A 26,282-nucleotide genomic window follows, 5' to 3' on the forward strand; every position below is an offset into this window, starting at 1 on the left:
CAGGGAGCAAAGCTGCAGGTTTTAATAACAGTGTTTTGAACAGCCGGGACAACCTGCCTCAGACTCTCGCAGCTGCTTATGAATTGGTCATAAGGATGCTTTCTGTTTGTTACAGAATTTTATGTTAGATGATCCCTAAGTTGGGACTGCTCCAGCTGTTAAGATTTAAGGAGAAATTAAAGTCAGAAGAGACCAGGTGCATGAGAACAGATGAGAAAAATGATTTGTTGGGGAACAATTCAATCCCTGGACAAAAAAAAAAAGAAAACTGCCCTTTTAACCTTCAACCAAAGTCCCCACAGAGCGTCTCCAAGGCAGAAAAATGACTGCTTCAGCTGTGAACATCTGCGTAGATTAAAAAAAATTGAAAAACACTGGGGGAAAAAAAGCTTTAAAGAGGTCACAAACAGGACACAGACCAAAGAAGTGACCGTTTACTGACTTGATTCTCCTTGCTACTGCTCGAGTTTTGAATTTTCGAACAACATGTCTTACGTATTCCCAGATCCGTTCTGCAGCTGCTCCTGTGGTTAGGCAAGTGCTTTGGGCTCTGGTTTATGTAATGACTGCAAAGCAACACACATATACAGTACGGCTGACTGAGCTGCTGCATGGCCAACACTGTGGCAAGCCGAAACAGAATCATTACAAACACTTTCACTTATTAAATTGGCATGCTGCTGAATGCAAGAGTTTATTTCATGGTTCAGTGCAAAGGAGTCAAGAGCAACGCCAGGATTTGAAGGCCAGAAACATGTCCTGATACTAGATTCATAGGAACAGAAGTATTTATCTTTATAGACAGAGAATAGAAAAAATGAAGCTTTAGGAGTTTAAGTGGAGCCTTTTGATATGAAAAGGTTGACGTGGATGAATTGGATGAATGGGTGTGAATATAAACACAAGTCAATTATGAGCAAACTCAAGGCACTTTTGCATTAAACGACTAAAAAACGGAAGCGTGTAGCAGCAACCACCTGCCAGCGAGTCTGTCTTCCTTAAACGTCCTCACAACACGCTGCTCAAAGGTTTGTGATGATGGGTCTTCTGACACGTCAACAAAGCTGTCAGAGAGAAACTCCTTCGAGCTCTGTGCGACATACATACACTACTAATGCTTATGAATTTAACACTCAAAGGTTCGCTGAGGTCAGAATAAAAAAATATTCACAGAAACCATAAATCGGACATGAACACTAACAGTCAAAGGTACACTTTTCAAAATTAGGTGATCATACCCTCCAGACCCACTGCAAAAATGCAGAACAAGAGCTCCACACAGTGGAGAAAGTAAATCTAGGCACAATTTGCTCACGATTTTGGGAACGTCAGCCTGCTGGAGGACCTTTCGTTAACATTTAACAAAATGGAGCCTTAATATCTTCTTCCTTTTCTTTTCTTTGTCTCAGCTTTGCCCTTCACCTGTGAGCCATTCAGGCTGTACTTCAGTGGTCGGTCTGTGAAAAGAAAATACACAAAATACAAGAAGACAGAGAGTAAATGTACAGCTTTTACTGTGAGCTTTTAGGGGCAACGGGAGACTTTTTCCAGTAAAACATGACAAAGTTGCTGCTGTTTTACATAACATAAAACATTTTATTGAGCAGATAGCAGAGTGATAGTAGACTGACTCTGTCCTATTGCAACATTTATAGCAGATTATAGTGACAGTGTCGGCATGCTTGACAATCTCATTTTGCAACAAAACATTTTGTGATTTTTTTGTTACTATTATACTCAACATTTGCCAGTAATTATTCGCACAACTACCTGCCAATCCAAAACTCTAAACTATTTAAGTCACTATCGCAGTAAACTAACAAAAGCAGAAAATATTAACATTTTAGAAAACCGAGCAAGATTGCTTTTTTCATTTTTCCTTTAAAAATTGAGATTAAATTATAAAAATGACTAATTAGTCATGAGATCCTTTCTATGTCAAGACATCATTTTCAGAATTATTTCCACTAAAATGAACACAAACCAACCTGGGCAAAGGATTTTTGTCAGTGAAGCTTTCACTTCAAAAAGCTCGGGGTTCTCCTTTGAGTCTTCCGTGGCATGGAAGCTCGTGAAGTGAAGCGCAAGCCACCAGTCTTTTCTTTCAGCCATCTTTTCACAGACAATGTTCTCCCAGTCTACTCTGTTAACATTACATAACAGCAAGAAACAATAATAAAGTATGATCTGTTTCAAGCTGAATTAAAAATATAACTTAGAAAAAAACCACACATACTGATTTTGAAGTTTTTGGATCACTGCCTTTAAACGCATCCACACTTCCAGGTTGCTCCCCCAGCAATTGAAGTCCAGCATTTCCAGGACAACTCCTAAAGCTTTCGTGGTGTCACTTTGTTTCTCTTAAAGAGCAAAAATCATATATTTTTTATTACATGAGAGATAGCATGATTTAGAGACACAGCTCTAACCTTGGAGAAATCAAACAAAGGAATTAACGTTACAGAGAACAGCTAGCAGTAAATAACTTTTCTATACATTTACTTTGACAGATTTTAATTCGGCTTATCATCAATTTTGCAGCAAGACTGAACTTTATTTGGCAAATGGTAGACATTTAAATCCATATTTAATTCCCTTTTACCTGACTGAAGCAGGAGAGAGCTATACTCCAGCATCAACTCATGGCTGGGGACCAATGCATGGAGGACCTACAGCAAAACAAATGGACATTTTAAGCTTTTGAAACTGAATTGGATACAGTGTGTCTTTTCATTTTTTGTCCACAGAGCTTTAAATCTAATAACAGCCAATTTAAAACCTTATTCAGTGTGAAGTTTAACAGGGATCACTCCAGTTTTCCCCTCTTTCAACCTCCAAATACACAAACTATAAAATATTTATCATTAATACCGTTTGAACACCTAGATTCCAATTTAAATTACATTTCTTGAGACATCTTTAAAGCACTGATTGAAATAGTAAATTGTTACAGTGAGTTTCATATGCAGCTTTACCTTCAACACTTTCATCAGTCTCTTCTCCGAAGCACCTTGTCGCTTTAAGTACTGGTAGAGGTAGACATGCGCGTTGGGATTGGGTGGGAAATTGCTGTCATACGCATAGTCATTCAGGACTTGCAGAGCCTCCTTGTGATGCTCATAAAAGTCGAGCATCTGCCAAAAAGGTAAAACAACAGTCATGTGATCAGTACTAATATTTTCCTTACACTAAACAACAACAAACCTATAAACAGGGCAACATGTGACAAACAGGAAGAGGCTATGTCTTACTGCATTAATTTGATCTCTTTATAAACTGCTACTGATGAAAGCAGACGATAGAATTAGGTCATGAAAAAACACCGACGTTTTATTAACATTTAATCAACATTACTAAAAAAGACAGCTGTAAACAAAATGTGCATTTCTATGCAACATTTCAAAGACTTTCAACTTTATACAAGGTGCCATTGATGTTGTGCTTGTAGTCAACAGCAAATGTTAGATCTGCCGTCCATTTGTACCTGAGAACTCTGTGATGTCCTTTCTTTTCTTTTGACAAAACTCTTTAATTTCTGCAGTCAGGTCCTGAACTCTTTAGCCCTCTCCCCAGGCTGAGCCACCTGACAACCAAGTGGTAGTCTCAGTCACCACAGTCTACTGTTCCTCCAAATATGCAACAAACGGTCTCTGGTTCAGTGCTCTTTCCCTGAGTACGTTTTAACTATTTTAGTTACAACATGGTTAATTTTTAGCACTGAATTATAAAATGCTTCCTGCTGCATAACACAATGGAAAAGTACCAACTCCATTGTGGAATTGGTACTTCCACAACATTTTTCCTCTCAAGTTTGGAGACCTATTGATTGTCTATCCAACCATGTGGTTACGTCAGTGAACAAATCTCTCCCTGGTTTCACTGAGTGCAGTGCTGCCAGCTCCTCCGTAATCTTAAACTCCTTTTTTTATCCCATGTAAAGAGGAGTAACTGGGCTATGTCACTGATATCAAAGCTCTGGTCCAGAGCCAAGGAGAAAAAGTCAAAATTTTCTGCTTTGTTTTTCAACTGTAGCTCCAGATTTCCCCACAATGTCCTTGATCCATCTTGTTATGGATGTTATGTTAGCATGTCACAGTCCACCTAATGTCCACCAGAGAATGCCTTACAGCTTATTTTGTAAGAAAACGCAAAGCTGGTCAACCATGGATGCTGGTAGCATCCATAAACTCTCGTATTTCACAGTGTGTTTAGTAAGTAAGTATGTCTGTGAAGGTTCTCAGTCATCCAGGTCATCGTAGTCTAAGGAGCTTGGAAAGAAAAGCGTCTGGACTTCTTTAAGTTGCTTGAAGACGTTTCACCTCTCATCCGAGAAGCTTCTTCAGTAAGTAAGTAAAAGTTTATTTATATAGCACTTTTCACAGACAGATGTCACGAAGTGCTTCACAAGAGAGGTAACGAAAACAAATCATAAATACATCATAAAAACTCTGGTCTAATTAAAAGCTTTTTGAAATAAAAACGTCTTTAGCTGCTTTTTGAAGGTCTCCACCGAGTCCAGACACTGTAAAAATAGAGGAAGTGCATTCCACAGTCTGGGTGCAACAGCTTGGAAAGACCAGTCCCCTCGAGTTCTGAAACGAGTGTGGGGAACCACTAAAGGTTTTGACACAATGATCTCAGGTTACGAGAGTCTAATGATGATCCAAACTTTAAAATTTAAATGCAGCAATCTGCTTTTTTTTTTTTTTTTTTTTTTTTTTAATCTCTTGTCCTATGACACCTGTGATAGGCTTCAGCGCCCCTTCGATCCTGAATTGGATAAGCAGAAAAAAACTGAATGGATGAAGTAAAGGAAGGAATGAGTGTTTACCTCAACATATCTCAGTATGAAAGAATCCCAGACGCCTGGATTTTTCAAAATCTCCTCAAGATTCACTGAGGCTTGTCTGAAGTAGTTTTGCATGGTTTGATTGGAATCAGATTCATAATAATCTGAAAAAAAGAGCACCAAACATCAAAGATGTGAGCCCAGATAGACAGATTTTCACACACAAAAACATTTTTCCCCAACATAATGAATTTGAATTGCTCTGTCAAACACAGTTCCCATGTCTGACCTGTAGGTGGCAGTGTGACTTCACACGAGCCTCCAACACGCCTGTTCCTGAGAAACCTAAATAATGGATGTTCTGGGCTGTTATGCTGCGTGCCGCCTTACCGCTGCTGGAGCGTGTCGACTTTTTGACACACCAGATGATATAATCCAGCAGGCCCCTGTAGGCCTGGATCAGTTTAATATTCTGAATCTGAGCTGCTGTCTCTTTCCCGTGCCTCCAACTCTCAGCACTAGCAAGATGCCGCTTTGCATCTTCAATCTGCTGGTGGAGCAGGAGGTGGAAGGAATGTTCCAGAGAAATCTAGAAACACAAAATGACAACACCTCATAACAAAAAAATATGCAGATTCACATGAAAACTGCACCGCAGCCACTTTTATTAGTTGAAGTACCATAAGGTAATGTCTAAATCCCGAATGCTTCATTCGCTCATAGATGGTGTTGTAATCTTCCATTGTTGAGTTGGGATGATGGTGAAAGATCTCAGTGGCAGTTCTCCAAATAAACTGAAATTTCAAAGAGAGCATTAACGTCAAGGATGAAAATGAATGCAGTACTGTAGCTGAGTGTTTAAACAAATCTTCATTAATTCTACATCTTGTACGCCTGCACTTTGACTAAACAACTGTAAAACTATTAAGTTTAGGGCCTTTATGGAAGTAATTCCTCTTTTACAGCCTGGGAGCGAAACCAAATATTTCATTCACGCTGTGGTGTACAACTGTGTGCAATTATGTGGCTTATAAGTCCATATGAATGGATATATGACCAAAGGAATTATAAAATCTACCTCCTTAGATGGTTGTGCTGTGAAAAGATTTCTGTCTTCTAAAATTTGGGGGTAGTACACCATATATTCTGCTGCCTCCTCCCATCTGTGGTGCAGCATGGCTTCTCTGATGCGCTCCCGACACATGCTGGTGGTCCGGCGAAACCCATTCTGTTGAGTCTGATCTGAAGATGAAAGGTATGAGTTCCAAATCTCAGAGAACATTGGATTTGTGAGGCTGATAGAAACATTTTTGATACCTTTTAAATTTGTTTTAATAAAGAAATAAAACATTTTTTATTTCACATTAAAGTGAAGAAATTATTTCTTAATTACCTCTGACAAAACTTTTCTATAATGTAAAATCCATGACTATGCAGAAGCCAGCAAACAGTGCATTGATCAGTAAGCAATAACTCTTGCATCTAATATGTCCTCTGCTGTCTAACAGAAAAATGTATTTATGGAAATGCTGCACAACCCACCTCCATATATGGGTTTAACCAAAGGGAACTTTGATTTCTTCCCTCCTTTTGAAGAGTTGTCCTCTGAGGAGTCAGAGTCATTCCTTAAGTCAATGTGAGGCTCCAGCTCTCTGTCGAAGTCATCCATAATCAGCACAGCAGTTAGACTCAGTCAGGACACTTTAACCGGCTCGTCTGCAAGAAGAAAAAAAGTCTGTGCTGAGATCGAGAAAGTATCGATTCCTTCAGTCATGCCTCTCCTACATTACATATATTGAGAGTGCGAAAAGCCTGTTCATAAACACCAAAGAAATTAGTAAAAACTACACAAATTTATATTTCTTCCTTTGTAAAAGTTGTGTGTTATTATATAAGACAAAGCAATCAAAACAGGCACTGTTTGATGAACACTTATTTAAAGATATCCATGGCAACAAATTCCAATTACACCACAGTGCTACTGCGCTAAAAATTGTTTATCAAAATGGTAAAATGTAAATGAACTGGTTCTTACATAGCACTACTACTCTATCTGAGCATTCAAAATGCTTTAAACAACTTGCCTCGTTCACCCATTCACACAAGCACTTTTTCTATGGTCTTTCCTTGTAAGTGCTTTCTATCTAAACTTCACACGCATTCATACTCTGATGGATGCATCGGAGAGCAACTTGGGGTTAGTATTTTGCCCCCACAACCCTAAGCCAAACCATATCATGCAAAAATCTTAGATACTTTGGATCGAAATTTATTCTGCAACATGACAATTACTCCAAACATGCAGTGCTTAATAAATTTATGTCATAAAAAAACAAGAAAAAAATATGTTAAAAATTAACATAAACTTGTTTTAAACCAAAAAGTACATTTGTTATTTATTAGTCAAATAACAAACTGAATTCACTTTGTATACCGAAATTTGAGCTGAGCTATTTTCTTCTGGTTAGGAAGTAAACAGAAGTAGTAAATAACTGTAATTTGACATCTTAATCAGAAAATAAATATGGCCTTAAGATTTTTTCTGCTTTTCTGTAAAATAGTAAACGTAAAACTTTATGGTTAAGAACAATAATTATATTTTGTCATTAAAAAATATAATTTCAAATTAAAGACCTTATGCATACTGGTGGATTAACCATTACAAAAGCATAAAAATTATTTTGGTAAATACCAGTACTGTTCATTTAGGGTGGCTGTGGCATAAACCTAATAAATTTGTTAAGCACTGTATATTGCCAGAGTAATTTTTTAAAGAAAAAAAAACAGTCAATCTGGGATTGCATACAGACACAAGATCAAATCAGGCAGCTTGAATCCACTGTAGAAATGTTTGGAACAACCTGCCCAGTAGCTTAAAAACGTTGGGTATGAGAACATAGAAGCATTACTGCTGTTTTAAAGACAAAAACACTCACTTTAGGACTTTACTTGTGTCTGTGTACGACACTTCCTGAGACGGTAACTGACCAAATAAAAGTATTCAATACTTAGTAGAGGCTGAAATATTGGCACAGTACTGCATTTAAACAGATGTGCTTGCCAATAGTTCAATGATGTGTATTAGAGCAAGATCGCTTCAAAAACTTTCATAATATAATTGGTTACTTTATACTAGAGTTGGCAATGTGCAATTGATAAAACTTTGGACATCTACACATGGGATATACCAGTGTTATTACAGTCTTCTATTGGCGAGCTATTCTTTGCAGCTGTATTTGATGCTAACTCACTAGCTTTCAGCTTATTTAGAGGCCACTGACAAACTACAACTTTACTTTTTAAGATATCAAGAAATGAACATTTTTCCTCAAAAACACAAGGAAAAGGTCTGTTTTCTTCCGACTTACCCACAAGTTTTAAGTTTGCTCAGACTGTTCTGGAGGAGTTTGTTTATCCACCGTACCGATGTTAACAGCTACCTGCATCAGAGAGCTAACGTCCTATCCATTGAGCATTGCTGTTGTTACTCTTGAAAATTAATATAATGCACCGGATTGTTGTGCAGTTGATTTCTGTGACTTCCACGCGTTGTTTTTGACCGCCATGCTTTAACAGCTAAGGAAGTACAGTAGGAAGCTACGCTGCCATTGGCTGCTGTACCCGGAAAGGGCGGGGCAAATACTTTTCTCCTTCCTCCTCTGAACTGAAGCGAAGAAACCTTGGAAAAATGACTCCTGTTTACAGATATTTCCGCTTTTGTGTTTCTATAAAATGTTGCGTTCAAGAAAAAAAGAGGAAAAACAAGGATAAGAAACCCTAGATACAAATCAGCATTGTTTAGGCTCTCCAATTTACTTTCTCTACGCGTTTATTTATATTAAACATGGGCTGTGTATAAAATGCATTATTTTGTAACTTTTTACATTTTCACGTTTTTTTGTTTGTTTTTTTACCATTACTCCAAAAATATTTAGGTATGAAATACTGAACTTTTTACTTCACACCATTTATTTTAAAGATTTAGTTCCTTATTATCTTTCACTCAGAAGGATAGCAGCAAGAGTAAAACGGCAGGTTTAGAATATGTTAATGAGACCTGCTATGATGTATGGTTAGGAGATGTTGGTCCTGACAAAAAGACAGGAGGCAGAGTTGAAGATGCTCATTTTTCATTAGGAGAGACGAGAAGACCCTAGACAAAGTTAAAGGGACAAGGCTGAGATGGTTTGGACATGTGCAGAGGAGGGGCAGATATACTGGACAAGTGATGTTCAACATGGGTCTGGCAGGCAGGAGGAAACGAGGAAGACCACAGAGGAGGTTCATGAATTTAGTGAGGGATGACATGCAAAGGGTGACAGAGAACAGAGGAGGATGCAAGGGACAGGATTAGATGGAGCCAGATGATCAGCTATGGCAACCCATAAGGGTAGGATTATAACTTTATTATATGGGGTCTAAATTTTTCTTTTACCAATTTTCAGAATAGTTACTTAGTAGAAAACAATTATCAGGATCTTGTGTAGTGCCACTTTTCATCAGCACAGAGGCTCAGTGGTTAGTGCTACTGAAAACCTGGCAGGGCTCTTTTGTGTGGTGTTTACATCTTCTCCCTGTCCTTGCACGGGTTTGCTGTTAATCTCATTAATTTCCATCATCGGTTAAATAAATGCTAATGATAAAAATATAATAAGATGCCATTTTTATGAGGGCAGAGGGTTCACATGAGCCTGAAAATCATGCCCAGTGTTCTCTCCACTTTATTTATTTATTTCTTTTCAAGTAATAGATTTTCAATGGGCGACACCGTCTTTGGTTTTGACCCTCTCTGTGCCAGCCTATTTAAAAGATCTTGGAAACATCCCTGCCACAGGCAAACAATGGAATCTATTAAGATAGTAAGATCAGGACAAGTTATCAACACACCAATATGAAGGAGCAATCCACAGCAGATATATTTGTATATTAAAAAACAAAAAACTACTACAGAGATATCCAGCATACACAAAGCAGTGGTGTACATGATTTTCCCAGCCGGTAATGAAGTGTAAAGCACAAGTGCAATGCAGGATCATCCTCATTAATCACAGCACAGATACTGCTCCTAAGCGCACATATGCAAAGTTAACTGAGGCACAGAATAGGCATCAGTTAACTTTATGACGGTCATTTCGTGCTAAACGATAAATCAAAAGCATTTATGCATTAGTTATTCATATACCATTTTTGGTTATCTTTCCACTGTAGCAGTTTGCAGAGAGTTTGCGCAGAAAACTGAATAGTCAAGTATGCATGATAAGGAAACCCTTTATTTAAATTCGTAGGAAAATATGCACATGCACTAGACTAAATGATAAGCCTCCTTTTTGACTGCATCTGCTTCATTTTTTCTTTTTTTGTTGTTGTTTTTTCCCCCCCACCACGGCCACATGAAGCAGACACATCCAACCATGCATCCTGTGAAAAGCGATCCTGAGCCTACACCCAGCCGGATCTGCTGTGCTGACGTGTCGGCTCTTGCTGCCCAGTGCTCATGCTCCAGCAGCAGCAGCGGAGTCAATCCAGTCAACAGAAACTGCCAGCATGGCAGCAAAACACGTTTACCGACAGGGCTTTTTATTACTTTTATTTAACTTTATGTCAGCCGCAGCCCTAGAGAGAAGGTTCTCCGACCTTAAGAGATGCGCCGATCAGGAGTGCAGCAGTAAGTCCGCTGGCTTTCCAACTATTATCTCAGGGGGGCTTCTCTGATGCGTCTTCGCACCATCCCGATAATACAGCCATAAACTGCCTTTATCTCTTGACCTGTTGCCGGTCGATATTTGCGACCTTGATCTCCTCTTGCAATTGTTGTGATGCTGTTTACCTGCGTGATGCCCAGTGAAAACAGGACATGCTAACATTAACATTAATCATTTGGCTGGGTAGGATTACTGGTTTCGATGCAGCCCATGTTGGCTGGGTGCCTGTCAGCTTCGGCCTGCCTCGCTCCCGGATAGTGGAAGCTAATGTTAGCAGCTAATTAGCCACCGGCCGGCTCGCTCTGCTAATGTTCGGGGTAAAGGTGATAGGTGAAGTTAAAACCACGGTGTTTATAGTGTTCAGCCACATTTGCCTCACTCTCATCTGGATTTGTGGGATTGGGCTGCTTTGCCACAAATCAGTATGCTTCTGTAACGCTTCTAGCTAGCAAAGTTTACATTTTTACCCTGCCTCCTGACTCTTAACCTTTACATTCAGTGCAAGACTTAATAAAAGACACGCAGCAGTTTTATTTACAATAGAGAATATTCATTTAACAATTGTTAACCACAACCACAAAGTCATCTATTGGTGATAAGAACATATTTTTATTGTTGACTTATCATCAGGGGGAGCTAATTTTGACTCATAAAACAGTAAATATCACACACTGTAACTCATAAAACACAAGTCAGAGCTGAAACTCAGCCACTCAGGAAGAAGTCTGAGTGAAATACAACATTTAAGACAGTGGTTAGTAGCTAATACTTGAATCATAGTTAAAGCTTCACCTTTTCTGCTTTTTGTGCATCAGTTCTGGGCGTATTTTTCTAATGCATGTGTTGTTAAAGTGGCAACATACATTTCTGTTCTTTAGATTTCCATCAGTTAAGTATGTTGTAGTTAAAATGTAGTTGTCCAGTGAGATGTGTGGAATAAATACCTAACAACATAACATGAGAAAATTGCCGACAGATAAGTAGAAGAATTACTGACCCGGTCATCTATCTGCTGTATGCTATCATCCCTCTTGTTGACTGATATGCACATTCAGCCGTAAGTATTAGTTATTGTTTATGTTAAGATGTCTTTGTTTCTCTGACACAACAGGCTGTAGTAAATGACAACAAACCAAAATTACTGGTTTCAGCTAAGGGTCGAATGCTTAGTATAAACATCAGCTTTAGCCCGGTGTTTCACATCTGGTGTATCCAAGAACCCATCCATCCAGTTTCTTCTGCATATCCAATTCAGGGTCATATTTGGGGTGCAGTCCATTCCAGATGGTCTATCGGAGGCCTGACAAACCATTCATACTTACGGCCAGTATAGAATCACCAAGTGGTTTACATGTTGGCTTGTCAAGCGAAAGTTTGCTGGTTCGATTCCAGCCTGAGACACAAGTAAACCTGGGGGTTTAGCCTGCAGTGGATTCAAACTCAGCTTCTTGGTGTGAGGTGACTTGAACTAAGCCCAAAACAAATAAAATATTTGAATAAGTCATTCTTACCCTTTGTTTTTTGTTTGTTTTTTTCAGTGCTGCTGTGTCGGGGGAAAGCTGTGAATGATTTCTCAGGACCTGATTGTCGGTTCTTGTCTTTCAAGAAATCTGAAACTGTCTATGTATATTACAAGCTGTCAGGAAGAAGGCCTGACATATGGGCCGGAAGTGTAAGTATACTATAGCACATATTTATTGAGCTCTGGATTTAATTTGTGTAGTTAAAATCCTGAACATGTTCTCTCGTCAATAGGTTGGAAGCCAGTTTGGCTATTTCCCAAAAGACCTTCTGGCAGTTAACCACATTTATACTGATAAAGAATATGAAGTTCCAGCTGAGGTATGGAAATATATAAGAAGATAATGCACGTGTGACTACCAAAGATAGTAAGATGTAATTTTTAATTTTTTTTATCTCTTCTCAGGAAACAGATTTTGTCTGTTTTGACACTGGATTTGACAAGTTTGATAATTATGATGTAGATTTGCTTCTTGGCTTGTCAGCAGAGGAGAATGATAGCGAAAACAACAAAACATCTTACCAAGTCCAAGCAGCAGAGGCAATAGAAACAGGAGAAGAAGTAGCTCAGAGTGAAAAACAAACTGAGCATCATGCTAACTTGGAGGAGCTTCATAAAGCCCCTGATGATCAAAGTGCCTCTTCAGCTGTTCTTGATCAGTCAGCTGAACCACCTTTAAAAAACATAATGGAGTCCAATGCAGAAGTTGCACGTGATGCCACAGAAGCTGAAGAGGTTAAGGAAAAACATGTACCAGAGTCTGTCCCTGAAAACTTGTCAGAAAAGAGTGAAACCAAAGATACACCTGCAAAATCTGAAGGGGAGTCTGTGCCCAAAGATGATTTTGTTTCAGAAAGCGAACCAGTCTCGTCTTCTGAAGGAGTTCAAATCCCTGAGTTGAAAACGACCATTGGTTCAACTTTTGATGCCATCGTCACCGATGAAGAAATCACCAAGAAAATTACCCCATATGAAGAAGAGGAGGAGAGTGTAGACGTGGAAAACCATCCAGAAAGTGGCACTGATGTTAAAGAAGAAACTCCACTGCTCTCTTTTTCAGAAGACTCCATCAACACTCAACCATCTGTGGAAATCCCTAAGTTAAAAACGACCCTTGGGACAACTTTCGATGCTGTGATCACAGATGATGACACCACCAAGAAAGTTACCCCGTATACAGAGGAGGACAGTGAAGATGTGGAAGATCATCCTGAAAATAATACTGATGCTAAAGAGGAAACTCCACTGCTGTCTTTTTCAGAAGAATCCGTCAACGCTCCAGCATCTGACTCTCTTAAAAAGCCTGAAACTCCACCAGCAACACCCGAGGATAAACCAAAGACAGCAGAGGAGAAGAATATGTGGACATCACTCGGAGATGCTATGTTTTCAGCTGTCACTGGAGTAGACATAACCACACAAGAAGTGAATTCAGAAGAAGAGGAAGATGATGATGAGCGAGTGCCAATCCCTAAGTTAAAAACTACCCTTGGGACAACTTTTGATGCTGTCGTAACAGATGAAGAAAGCACCAAGAAAGTTACCCCAAATCCAGAAGACGACAGTGAGGATGTGGAAGATCAGCCCAAAAATAATAGTGATACTAAAGAGGAAACTCCACTGCTGTCTTTTTCAGGAGAATCCTCTAACTCTCCAACACCTGACTCTCCTAAAAATCCTGAAAGTCTGCCATTGACACATGAGGATAAACCGAAGACAACCGAGGAGAAGAATATGTGGACATCACTCGGAGACACTGTGTTTTCAGCTGTCACTGGAGTAGACATGACAGCAAAAAAAGTGAATGAACAGGAAGAGGAAGATGAGGACGAGGAAGACGAGGAAGACGAGGAGGAAGAGGATGTAAAAACCCATGATGAATCACTCTCGGTAAAATCCCCAGAGGACCCAGAGAACATGGAGCCAGTTCTTCAAGATTCTTCTAATTCTACATCTGATAATTCTGATGTGAATGAAAGCACCAGTGACTCAGAGAAAGTTTTGTCTGATAAGAATGAGATTGATGTAGAAGTCACTGGACATAAGGAAGCTCAGGATGAAACATCAGCAGACGATCAAATAGAGCATCAAACAGAGGAGATGATAATATCCACGGAGTCACTGCCACAAGATAATAATTTAGACAACCATGAGGCTGAAGTAACACATATAAAACCCACACATGAAGCCACTGAAGACAAAGACAAGCAGGAGGTGCCCAAGGATTCAGAGATCGCTGAAGACAAAGATGAGCAGGAGGTGCCCAAGGATTCAGAGGTCGCTGAAGACAAAGACGACCAGGAGGTGCCCAAGGATTCAGAGATCGCTGAAGACAAAGACGAGCAAGAGGTGCCCAAGGATTCAGAGATCGCTGAAGACAAAGACGAGCAAGAGGTGCCCAAGGATTCAGAGATCGCTGAAGACAAAGACGAGCAAGAGGTGCCCAAGGATTCAGAGATCGCTAAAGACAAAGACGAGCAAGAGGTGCACAAAGATCCAGTTGTCACTGAGGATAAGGCAGCAATACCAGACAGTATTACTGCTGCAGAGCAGGAATTAGACAGTGCAGTAGATGAAAAAGAAAACATGGCCGAAAGTGAAAAACACCTCGACTTGTCCGCTAATGAGAGGTCCAGTGACTCAGACCTCAGAGATGATGATAATGTAGTAAATGACAGCCTGCCTAATCAGATACCTGATGATTCAATGACAGATTTAGGAAGTAATAACAGTCAAGCAGAATTACCTGTTGATGAGCCAGAGATTCAGGATGCACTACATACAAGGGAGATGATGGAAGAAGATGAGACTCCAGATGTGGAGGAGGAGAACGATGAAGAGAGAGAAGAATTACTTGAAGATGAAAACGCGCTTTTGTTCTCGCAGTCAGACAAAACCTTGCCTGAAACAAGTCCACCTACCGTGTCCCCTCCAGAGCCAGAATACAGCGAAAGCGTAATGAGACTGACTCTGCTGAGGGATCACTTCACAGAGGAGAAGATGCAGCAGATCCAAAAGCTTCTGGGTCTTAAAAATCTCTTCAAACTGGAGACCATGTTCATGGATCTGGACACAGAGTTTCAGGCTACCCGTCAGTCACAGACGGGTACTACAGAGGACATTGAAAATGCACTCGAAGGCATCTTGGAAGCCTCTGAGAACACTATCTTGGACGAGATTGAGAGGATGCTCGATAGCCGGGACACTAAACATGACTATGATCACCATATGGACACAAGTAATTTGGACGAAGAAACGGAAATACTGGAAGACTTTCAGGAGCTGGCTTTCAGCCTACGGCAAAAATATTCAACAGCCAGTGACAGCACGCCTTTAGCGCTAGAACTGTCATCAGACACTGAGAAAGGTGGGTTTGAGCTGTATTATTTGAAGTATCTTGAGTACATAAAGGCTTACATGTCTCTGTGGTTGCTTATTCTGCTTTAAACATGGACAGTTGTGCTATTAGACATATGTTCATTGCATCAGTTTATAATCAAAGTGAATGCAGAATTTGATACTGTGACGAAGCAGATATCCAGCATCTTGTTTCCAGATAAATAGATAGTGTCGTCATCACGTTCAAAGGGAGTTCAGTTCACACCCAACAGTAATGGAGCCGTTGAGATAGAATTTCCTGCTTTTCCTACCAACCTAACAACAATTAATTGTGGTCACAAAGGGAAAGAAAAACATGTTTTCTTCTCATTCTCTTTGACATTAGAAACTTCCCCTTGGTTTTTTCAGTGTAGTCAGCTAGTCAAATCAACTTTTTTTAGGTGAAATTTTAGATAAGTTGACTATCAGTGAACACAGTGCCATAAGACTGTGACATAAATTAAAAGGAAATGTTCATAATTTCATTACAGAAAATTAAAAAAAACTTTTTAAAAGGTAAAAAAATTGCAAAAAGGCCCAAGAGTTTAGTGAACTGTCCTCAAATAGCTTATTTTACTCAAACTCCAATCCAGAAAAAAACCCTCTTAAGGCTATTTTACAACAATAACAGAGGAGAAACTATTCCAAACGTTCCATCTTTTCTCTCACTTTGTTTGCTGTTTTGTCTTCTGAACCAATGGTTTCATTTTCACTCAATATACCAATTTAAGTATAGCTCAAGCATTAAGCAGATGGTCACTGTAGTGGATTTTCTGGGGTTATCCCTATCTATTTGTTGATGTACTTCTATTTGAGGAGGTCTGAAAACACATTAGTCTAAGTCAATCTTTTAGGAGACTGATAACGTGACAGTCCAGTGATGGCGCTGGGTATTTTGGCTCTTCAGTGGGCCACAAGGACAGCTCAGCTGCATGCTGATAGTGAAGAGACATAATGTGTTTCCTTATCTTCAGAGTTGACATAGGAAAGGGTTATGAAAATCCATAAGAGATTCGAATTTCAGAATAACTCTAACCCTTTCTTGTAATGTTAAAAATAACTGTATTTCATATTAGTAATGCATTTCTCTTGAATAATTCTTTTTTCACAAAGCCAAAACTGATTTGCATGATAACCATGTATTAATTTATTTATTTCAAGTGTCATTTCCCAGAGAATTTGTGTTTGCTCTGCAGATGTCATGCAATCTAGAGGCTAGTTCTAGATTTAAAATGTTTAATCTTAAAGTTAAGCATTATTGGGTTTTTTTCCCTATGTTTCCATCTCAGATGAACAGGAATTGAATGTTAAAGAAGATGTGCCACACATTGCTGAGGAAGAATTGGACACAATACCAAAGGCCGAGAGCGATGACAACCTGACAATAACGGATCCTGAAGAAAAGCCAGCTGAGGTTGAAGAGGAACAGCTGGTTAGACCGGACGTTAGCGTGGAGGAAGATGGTGGACACTTTAATAAAAACGAAGACAATCCGCTGAGCCTCAGCACATCTGATGACATGCAAAAGGTGCCTCAAGCCACCCTGGAAAATGCCTTGGACATGGGGCTTGGTGTTGAGGTTGAACACTCACCCTCAGGTTGGTAATGTCTTTAGAGCAATGGTATAGTGGAAATAAATTGCAGGTTTCCACCAACAGTTATAATATGTAAGATTACATAGAGGCTGTGTGGTGTAAATGGTAGTACAGGTTCCCCATTGAAATTGTGCCTTGAACCTTAGTGTGCCATGGTCACAAAAAGGGGCATAAATGTTTGATTCCTTATAAAATATAATTGCTTTTGTGAAATATTTAGAACATGTAAACGCATTCTGAGAATTTTGGACTTTGGCTACAATAAAATGGGATAATCTTGAGGTCAGCAAATCTGTCACATTACGCTTCCTCCGGTTTTATCATACTAAAGTTACACTATATTAGTTGTATTTGGTTTTGCCTTTATGTTGATATTTTAACTATATTCTGTAATAGAAGAGCTTTACATAATCCAGCAATAACAAGCAGACTTACTAACTGGTAAATTTTGTTTGATAAGGGTCTATGGACTCCATGGAACCAGTGTCCGAAGTGCAAGAAGAAGAAGTGGGGTTATTCTCAACAGGGCTTGTTTACACGGGCTGCATCCTTGCAATGATCACGAATAAAACTGCAGAGTGGATCACTGTGGTGAGTGTACCTCCATTGTATACACCACATCCTGTATACATTAGATTCACCACTGATCTAATTCACTAGTCTAATTTGTGAAATATTTCAGCAACATCCAAATGAATCTAAATCTGCAATCAGTCTCGATGATCTGACAATAAAAACGGCAAAATAATGTCAGATTTTTCTGATCTCTCTCTGTCATGTGCAGGGAAGAAGCACAAACATGCAGATTTTTAAGGAACAAGTTAAACTAGGAAATTAGTTCTCTATCATCTCCTCTGTCTGCGTGTGCTAAATATCTGTTGCTGGTTTGAGTGCCGCACAGATAAATGAATAAACAAATGTTCCCTTGAGGGCTTCTTTAAAGGAAGTAGGAAAGAAAAAACGTATTATATACTTTTTAACCCTATCCCAGGACACCCTAATATCGCTCACAGTTCATAGGGACACACTAAAAATACTAGGAAATTCAAAATTGACTGTTATTGAACGATATTGTAGGACTTCTTTACCTGTTTGACTTTGCAGAGCTTCTTATTCTCATATTGCAAATCAAGGCCAGTTATGCTATCACATATATTGTTCCTTCTTTGTCTAGAGTAAACATTTTGGGACAGAGTAAACTTGGCACAAAAAGTAATGAAATTTGTGTTTGGTTAATAATTTCTTTGTTGTAACAGTGTTCTTGGAACTGTTGGAGTGCTTGTTTATTTACCCTTAAATGCTGCAAATTTATAAGGAAAATCACATTTTGGGGTGAGCAGCAGAGTTGAGTATCCTATTGACTCTTTTTGGTGTGATTTATTGGATTGAATGATTGAAGTATGAAGAAACAATTTAACAATTTACTCATTTAACAAACAGAGGCCTCGTTATCGTGTGGAAGAACAACAGCCATGACAGCTTGGCACCTCCAGCAAAACAGAAAAAAATCTGAACCATGCTTCAGAGCAGATTTTCAAAACATCTCTGCTTCGGAGGCTTGACACAGTGTCGAAACGTCTGTTTCGAGCTACCCATCCCTACCAAAATTTTCTATGTCATTTGAACTTAGAGTGGCTTAGAAATATTACTCGTAAATGAACAGTACACAGACCAGAAAGGTACTGGCCTCTGTGATATCGTTCCGCACCATATTTCATGTTGCTAGGGTAACCAGATCCCAGCAAACTAAATGTGATGAAAGGGGTTTGTTTGCGAAGACTCTGTGGGACGCGTTGCTAATGCTGAGAGGGATTTTGATCTAACTTAAAACATGAATACACACATACTGTGCAGGTTACAGGTTTGGCATTGATCAGGTCAATCACAAATAAACTTTGATTTACTGTAATTTAGTTAAACTCGATGTCTATAGAATAGACATAAAGAGAAATTGAAGTTTGTTTATGGTCCTATGTGGCAGTCTTTGTGCAGTCTTGCATTTCCTGTTTGCATCACTGTAACTGTTAAAATTTCCACCTCTTATCTCTGTGGTAATAATTTTGGGGTTTTAGTAGGGAGGCATTCATAGAGCAAATGGTTCATAAGATCACTGGTTCAAGACTGGGAGGAGACACAAAGCCAGCCTCAGGGGTCACAAGCTAGTGGGAAGGGCATCCGGTGTAGTATCTGTAACAAATCAACATGTGGTTCCCTCCTGTGTGGCAACCTCTTGGGAAATAAGCGAACAGCTGAAAGCATGAAAGTACTTTCAGCAGGGAAGCATTCATAGTTCAGCCCATCAATTTTTAAACCCAAATGTTTCTTGTGAGTCTAGTGTCATCAGGAGTGTGAGACTGTACAGCATTTTTATATCGAGACAGTGTCCCACATTTTAAATGACTCTAATTTACAAAAATGGATTTGTGTCAGAACAAAACAACTCAAAAAGAACTTGGATGCATCCCTGCTAAAACCCAAAGATGATTAGCAGACAGAAAGGCTGGAATGACAGCTGTTAGAAGCGTGTACAGAAAACTGTTCCATAGGACCAATTATAAACTTTAGTTTCCATTTATGCTCATCACTAATAAAAAGATAGGAGCCTCAGCTGGAGATGACAAAGTTAAAGATGCTCAGATTTTATTGGAAGTGACCAAGATGCTCAGCAGGATATCAGAGGGTTGGTGTGACAGAGGAGAATGCAAGGAATAGGGTGAAATGGAGGCAGATGATCCACTGTTTTGTGGACAAATTACTTTCAAGTAAAACACAGTCAAGTTAGTATGCATCATTTGTATAACTGAAAAGATGTATTAATAGGCTTTAGTACTTTACCCCACATTGTACTACACCAGCAAAATCTTTGCCTCACATGTGTTTTATTGGCCTGTGATTGCCCTATATGAGAATCACTGGCGAGGACTTTTGTAGAGCCAGTCAAAATGTAGGGCATTGTCGCAATATTTGGGGCAGACACTTGTCTTGCTGCTCTGAAAATAGGAGGGGATGGATCGATCTAAATATTGATTATATAGATACCAGCGTTGGTACTATTATCTGATCAATACTTGTGTGATAGGATTGATCCTTTAGTTTATCTCGTCTGAGATCAGTATGTCGCTTCAGTTACATCAAACAGTAAGCATGTCTGTTCAAACATCCCCACAGCCCTGTCCACACTTCGCTCAACTTCCTTCTTCCTGTTCTGCCATAATTTGTTCTCATGTCACTCAATTTAACACTTACTTCAGTGTTAAATTTTACTGGAACTGAAAAAATATATATCCTGAACATGAAAATATTTAAGTAATTTAAGTATAGTATAAGAACCCTTTTTGGTTCACTATCAAGTCATTTTTATTTATTAAGCACATTTAAAATAACAGGGGTTGACATAAAGTGGTTGCCCAGAGGGCACATTTAAATTCCAGCGCTTCAAAAAAAAGAAAAAACGTGGGAAAAAATAGTCAAAGGTGCTTGTGATTTGTTAACCAATTAATGCAAAAATCACATAATTTAGTTGTCATAAAAACGGATTCAGATTAAGCATCAGATATTGATGATGCATTCACCTCATAAATCATTACATGCGGCTCTTAAAAGTGTTTACACAGGCAAAGCTGGGTCTGTATATACTTTATATAATAGTATACTTTATACTGTATATAATTTTGAATAGATACCAGAAATTGCAATGTTGCATTCCACTACCCCACATTTTTCTGCATGAATAAACTCTTTTCCCCATATATAGTTTTTGAGGAGCTGGAGACTCGGGAGACTTGCATGACTTTAGAGACTTTTGTTGAGCCAGCCAAAATGTGGGACAGAGGATTAAAATCGTGTGGGTACACCTGGTCGCCCTACATGTAACAGACGTCGGTCTTGCTCTGGAAGTGTGGTGCATTATGTGAGAACTCAAATTTCCAGTTTTCCCTGAATGCCCCCTCCGGCCCTCCCCCTGCCTTGTTGACTGTCGCGGTATAGGCTGAAGTTCAACACAGCCGGTGCTGAGCTGGCTGCTGTGGCTAACGGCCTTATTGTGGCATGTACAGGCAGATAATGTGTTGTTGAGTTAGTGTAGCCTTTTTTGGTCGCTACAGTCGTTATCCATAATCAGAACCACCAACTCTGCTAACGACCGTTGCTTCACGATAACAGCTGTGAATGGGATTTGACGGGTGATCTGTAATTACCGTTAGCAAGTCGTTGTTACCAACTCCTATCTCTACTATTTTACGTTGTCCATTTGTCTAACGACCGCTTATTTGTCTTTCGTACGCGGGAGACATTAACGCTCCTGGATACCGAGCCTTTGCCTAACAATACAGTTACTTTGTGGATAGCTAACGTGCTAGGCAGCTAGCTGATACCTGTCAAACTAGCATCTGGCTAGTTCCGTTCTTGTTTTTAAACACGAGAATGGAGAGGGAGACATTATCCCTGCCTGTCATGGAACCGGAGCACACATATGTGGTTTTTGTGAAGGGACTGCAACATGTAAGTATTCATTACAGTATTAAAAAAAAAAAAAAAAAGCCAGACGGACACACATATGAATATTATTATTTACGCTGTCATGGCCTTAACCATGACGTGTTAATTAGCAGGTGGCTGATGGATAATGACTTGGACGGTTCCTGGTCCTAAATCTACTCACCAAACTTGCCTTTAGCATTAGCAGCAGTCGACCGGGTCTTGTATATTTGATTGAAGACCTTTCACTGTCCTGTGCCCTTTTCGTTGCTATCTAACTGTTCTTACAGCCCAGCCTTTGTTAAATTTGTATTGAACATTTAGAATTGAAAAGTAGTAAATTGAAGAGAGGCTTTTAATATTTGCCATTAGTATTAAGGCAGCTGTAATCCCTGTATTTTATTAGAGCCACGGAGTGAGAGCGTGTATATGTTTGCTACTGTTGCCTCATGGGGAGTTCAAAGGTTTCTTTGTGATTGGACTAATACGCTCGGTTTGGTATGACTGGGCATAAATGAAGCTAGTTTAACTATAAAGTGAAACCCACCTAGCTTGTGAAAGAGAAAAGCTTATAGTATGAATTGCTCCCTAATCAAGTAATGTATTAAATGCTTCATACATCACTTCAAAATGTATGTATAGAACAATGTAGAAAACATGTTATTTTTTTATGTTAATAAATAACCAACAGAATTATTTTGGTGACTAAACTGAGAGTGTAGACGAATCTTTTTGTGTTTTTTTTATATCAATCCTGTGTCCTTTATCACATACACTCACCGGACACTTTATTAGATAAATACTTGGGGGCTTGGCAATGTTTTCCAGTGTTCTGTTGTCCAATCCTGGTCAGCCCATGTCAGTCATATCCTTAATTTCCTGTTCTAGCTTACAAGAGTGGCACCTCTGCTGCTGCAGTAGCCTTTCAGCCTTAAGATTCGTTGTGGGACAGAGATGCTCTTCTTGTTACTCTTGCTAATCTTGGTTGTAATGAGTGCTTATTTGAGTTACAGATGACTCTTTAGTGAAGTGTCATAGTTTGGTAAATGTATGCACAGTGTCTTAGTCTAATGGTAGATTTAATTTGATGTTTAATCAGAGCTTCTGCAGTGTTTTTATTGTATATTGTATTGTTTCTTTTTCCATTGGGCTTTTTTGTTTATTTATTTTACAGCCAGAATTATAGTCATAATTATTTTTGATACATTTTGAAACATGGTAACTCTGTTGTCTCTTTTTAATTAAGTGTATTTGAGCTAAATAAAAAAACATTTTTGTAAACCAAAGTATTCATGCCATAGCCTGAACTTAGGCTTTTACTGAGAGGAAAAGGTGATGTTGCGATAGGCAAAATGAGAAAATGATTGTATAGGAGAGCATGACACTATTGTTTTTTTCTGTGATTAACTGTTCAGCTCTTCCTTCCTTGTTGACAAACATCTCTTATAATCATCTTGGCTAGAGCTGAAGTAAATCTACCGCAGGCTGTTTGAATTTTTAGAGATACGGAAAAGTGCAATCAAGTTATAACACAAGACAAAATAAGAGCATCACTATGAAAATAATTTTCAATCTTCTTTTCACCACTGTTGAAAGCTGTGTTTGTAACTAGAAATCGATATAATTTAATTGCATAGTGCTATTTTAACCATCTGTTTCCAGTTTAATTTCATTCTCCGGAGTTAAAGCTGTGGTTGTGGGTTTTTTTGTCTCTTCAGATGATTTCATTGCTGCCTGAAGAGTGGAAGCCAGGAGAAACTTTGTTTGGCTGTCCTTGGCAAACTGTTGTCATCACTGCTTTGGTTGGAGTAGTGACCTTCACCCTTTTCTTCTGGAGGACTGTGCTGGCAGTAAGTGTTGTGATATTGCTGCTCTGTTTATTTGGCGCCAGTAAAATGCCAATATTATTTGTATGAGCTTTGATTTAATAAGGCTTTGTATCCCCCTGGGTTATACTCCCATTGGATTGAGTTATATACAGTATAAAATCTTTTCTGTTTAGGTCATTGTTGGATGATATTATACACTGTAAGATTCAAAATTGATTTTTTTAATTTTCATTTTTTAAAGATAAAGAAGAAAGAGTACCTCGGTAAGTTTTCAGTTATAATTTTTGCACAACATGACAAAATGTATATGTGTACGGCCTCATTGATTGTGTGCTTTGTGTTATTGGAAAAGTGGATGAAAAAACACTCAGAGAGCAAATCCAGGTGCACAAAAAGGAAAAGGATGAAGCTCTTGCCAAAATGGCTGAACTCCAGAAACAGGTGAGCCCCATAAAGAGAAATGTTGCTGAGTTTCTCCTGGACAAAAACAAACAAAACACATCTGATTCATGTTTTCTTCTTTTTGTAAAAGACTGAACAACTGAAAGAAAATCAAAAACAGTCAAAGGAAACTGTTAGTTGTGCAGTGAAAAAGATGCAAGAGCTAGAGGTAAGCAGTAAGAGTCTTTCTCATATGTATTTAGTCTTACGTAACTGGGTTAAATCTTTGTTGACACTCAGTTATTTGGTGAAGGGTTGTCGTTAATTTTTTTTCGTTACTGTTTGCAGAGTAAAGTCTTACAGGCTGAAACATTGAATAAACAGATGGCAGAGGAAAAGGACAAATACGCACAGCTACTGGAGGAAGAGCGGGCAAACACTCTCCAAAATGAAACAAGAGTAAGTGTTTAATTTTGCTTTCTGCTCGTTGTTATTTGCATTCTTTTCGCTGATTCATGCTGCAATTATTATCATTATTATTATTTTTATTTTAACAGATTGAGAAATTAGAGAAGTTAAACGAGAAGCTACAAGCTAACAGGAAAAAAATGCAGGAAGCGCTCTCTAAGGTACAAATCCTTTTGGGATTTGTTTTTTTTTTTTGCAAACTCTGTAGTGTTACTTTGACCTTTTAGCTTTAATTTATCTTATAAACTGTTTTCTTTCATCCATAGACTACTGTTCTCCTGGATGAAGCCAAGATTCGCGAAGATGCCCGAAACGTTCAACAAAAATGTCTTGAGAAAGAGTTTGCTGCCTTAAAGGGCGAGAACAAAACAGTAAGACAGATATGGATATTTCTCTTCTTTTATTTCTCTTTTTCTCTTGTCATAAATCTGAATATTTCATCAGATTTAATTTATGCCCTGTCTTTTCTAACAGCTGAAGGCCACCATTAAAAGCTGGGAGGAAAAACACACAGAGCTTAATGAGAAGATTAAAGTCTATCAGAAGTCCCAGAAAGAACTGGAGGACTCTGTGGTGCTCAAAGATCACAATGTGGAGGTCATTTTTTTCACTAACTACTGTCATAGCTCTTCCTGATTTTTGTTATTATTTATTTATTTGTTATTATTTATTTATTTATTAAATCTGTATTAAATCGTCTCACTCTTGCACAATATGTCTACTTCAGGTGCTGTCTGAACTTCTGTCTGACCTGGAAGCTTGTGATTTACAAAAAGGTGACACCAAAGTTTTGGCCAATGGTGAAGTAGCACCTGGTAAGTTTGTAGTTTATCAAAATATTAAGGGATATCGTAAATGTGTGGATGAAATACGACAAGTTGTTTCATTAACCACTGTTTAATAATATAGTGTTTTGTTGTTCTTTCAGTGTCTCTTACAGACAAGAAGACGACCATAAAGAACAGAATCAAACAGATGATGGATGTTTCTAGGGTGAGATATCAACAGATGTTGTAAAGCTTATATTTAGTTTATAGAGGATTGTTCGGTTTCAAAATGTTAGTGCATTTTCTTGTATTTTTCTCTACAGGTTCAGACCACTCTTGCTGTAGTTGAAGAAGAGCGGGATCGCTTCATGACAAAACTACTGAATGAAGAAAAGTCCAGGAAGGCAATGGAAGGTACATTTTGAATTAGATTAATTAAGAAGTTGTGTAATTCAGTTGAAAATGGGTATCTGCATCCCACTAAACTCCTTTTTGTTTTATTTTAAAACAGAGCAACACCAGGAGCTTGAACATGCAATCTCAACTCTGAAAAGTGAGAAGAGCCACATTGAAAACCAGTTCAAGATCCTCCAGCAGAAAAACGAAATCATGGTCGAAATGTATCAGCAGAAGGAAAATGCTCTGCAGCAGTAAGTGAAGTCTTCAGCAGATTAGAAATTGTTACTTCCTGTCCTGAATGTCTGAAAGTCGTCTGTATTTTTGTAGTTGTAAATTTTACTTGCTGTCTTTACACCATGAATGATGATGATGATGAGTAAGTGAAACCTCTCATCAGTCATGATTTGTGGGAGGACTGGGAGTCACTATGTTTCTGTGCGCACACAGGAAATTAACGAAGGAGGAGCTGGAGCGGCGCAGCAAAGAGAATCTGCTGTCGGAGGTTGGAGGGAAAGCTGTTGAAGCTGAGGAGCAGGTTAAAATCTTAAGGCAGCGCATTAATGAGATGGAGGACCAGATGAAGAAGACTGAGGAAGTCTACAAAGAGCAGGTAGACTGTGTGTTTGTTTTTTTATCTTAACGTTTACAAATTAGCCAACAAAATAAAAACATTACTCCAATCTGAATCTCGGCTGAATGTGATTTTCTTTCTTTAGATCAAAGAGCAGGAGAACAAAACTCACTCAAACTGGGTATGTTTCTACACCGTTTATTTACAGTTTCTATAAATAATTTATTCAGTCTGTGTAAGATTAATATTGAGCTAAAGCGTTACTCTGCTTCTTTGCGCTGCCTGCAGGTGAATGCTCGTAATGCAGAGCGAGCTCTAAACCAAGAGAAGCTCGAATCATCGAAGCTTCGTGAAAAGTGAGTTTTGGCAGTTGTTAAAGCTTCCTTGTTGTTGTGGAATATCAGA

At 38.7% G+C, this 26,282-nt stretch overlaps 2 protein-coding genes across 8 annotated transcripts in view; one reads left to right on the forward strand and one right to left on the reverse strand.

Annotated features, from left to right (window-relative positions):
- Positions 1-21,879, reverse strand: taf1a (TATA box binding protein (TBP)-associated factor, RNA polymerase I, A). Of its 4 annotated transcripts, XR_002056548.2 has the most exons (12): positions 8,158-8,392; positions 6,332-6,505; positions 5,868-6,031; positions 5,470-5,583; positions 5,180-5,378; positions 4,832-4,953; positions 2,976-3,134; positions 2,603-2,669; positions 2,237-2,360; positions 1,989-2,143; positions 1,316-1,457; positions 1-1,090 (listed from the first exon to the last, which is right to left on the reverse strand). XR_002056548.2 is itself a non-coding variant. In XM_019345636.2 (11 exons), the coding sequence occupies exons 2-11, from the start codon at positions 6,456-6,458 to the stop codon at positions 1,375-1,377; spliced, it is 1,314 nt and encodes a 437-aa protein (XP_019201181.1). In that variant the 5' UTR covers positions 6,459-6,505; positions 21,656-21,879; the 3' UTR covers positions 1-1,374. The 4 variants fall into 4 exon arrangements, 3 of the variants coding, with proteins under 3 accessions (XP_019201181.1, XP_019201180.1, XP_019201179.1); XM_019345636.2 differs by lacking the exon at positions 8,158-8,392 and adding an exon at positions 21,656-21,879 and having other exon boundaries at positions 1-1,457; XM_019345635.2 differs by lacking the exon at positions 8,158-8,392 and adding an exon at positions 21,647-21,879 and having other exon boundaries at positions 1-1,457.
- The window catches only part of mia3 (MIA SH3 domain ER export factor 3), a 21,657-nt gene continuing 5,611 nt past the window's right edge, over positions 10,237-26,282 (forward strand). For 2 of the 4 annotated variants that reach the window (XM_019345629.2, XM_019345631.2), the window contains exons 1-21: positions 10,237-10,454; positions 12,030-12,163; positions 12,247-12,333; positions 12,419-15,380; positions 16,681-16,989; positions 17,447-17,577; positions 23,181-23,312; positions 23,533-23,554; positions 23,644-23,732; positions 23,824-23,901; positions 24,021-24,131; positions 24,230-24,301; positions 24,407-24,511; positions 24,615-24,737; positions 24,868-24,955; positions 25,069-25,133; positions 25,231-25,321; positions 25,419-25,557; positions 25,754-25,916; positions 26,023-26,058; positions 26,166-26,233. In XM_019345629.2, coding sequence (XP_019201174.1) covers positions 10,334-10,454; positions 12,030-12,163; positions 12,247-12,333; positions 12,419-15,380; positions 16,681-16,989; positions 17,447-17,577; positions 23,181-23,312; positions 23,533-23,554; positions 23,644-23,732; positions 23,824-23,901; positions 24,021-24,131; positions 24,230-24,301; positions 24,407-24,511; positions 24,615-24,737; positions 24,868-24,955; positions 25,069-25,133; positions 25,231-25,321; positions 25,419-25,557; positions 25,754-25,916; positions 26,023-26,058; positions 26,166-26,233 — 5,126 coding nt within the window. In that variant the 5' untranslated portion in view covers positions 10,237-10,333. The remainder of the gene's footprint in view (positions 10,455-12,029; positions 12,164-12,246; positions 12,334-12,418; positions 15,381-16,680; positions 16,990-17,446; positions 17,578-23,180; positions 23,313-23,532; positions 23,555-23,643; positions 23,733-23,823; positions 23,902-24,020; positions 24,132-24,229; positions 24,302-24,406; positions 24,512-24,614; positions 24,738-24,867; positions 24,956-25,068; positions 25,134-25,230; positions 25,322-25,418; positions 25,558-25,753; positions 25,917-26,022; positions 26,059-26,165; positions 26,234-26,282) is intronic. The other 2 variants (XM_019345630.2, XM_019345632.2) reach the window with 2 other exon arrangements.

Source organism: Oreochromis niloticus, linkage group LG15 (genome assembly GCF_001858045.2).
Source record: "Oreochromis niloticus isolate F11D_XX linkage group LG15, O_niloticus_UMD_NMBU, whole genome shotgun sequence".
Taxonomy (NCBI): Eukaryota; Metazoa; Chordata; class Actinopteri; order Cichliformes; family Cichlidae; genus Oreochromis; species Oreochromis niloticus.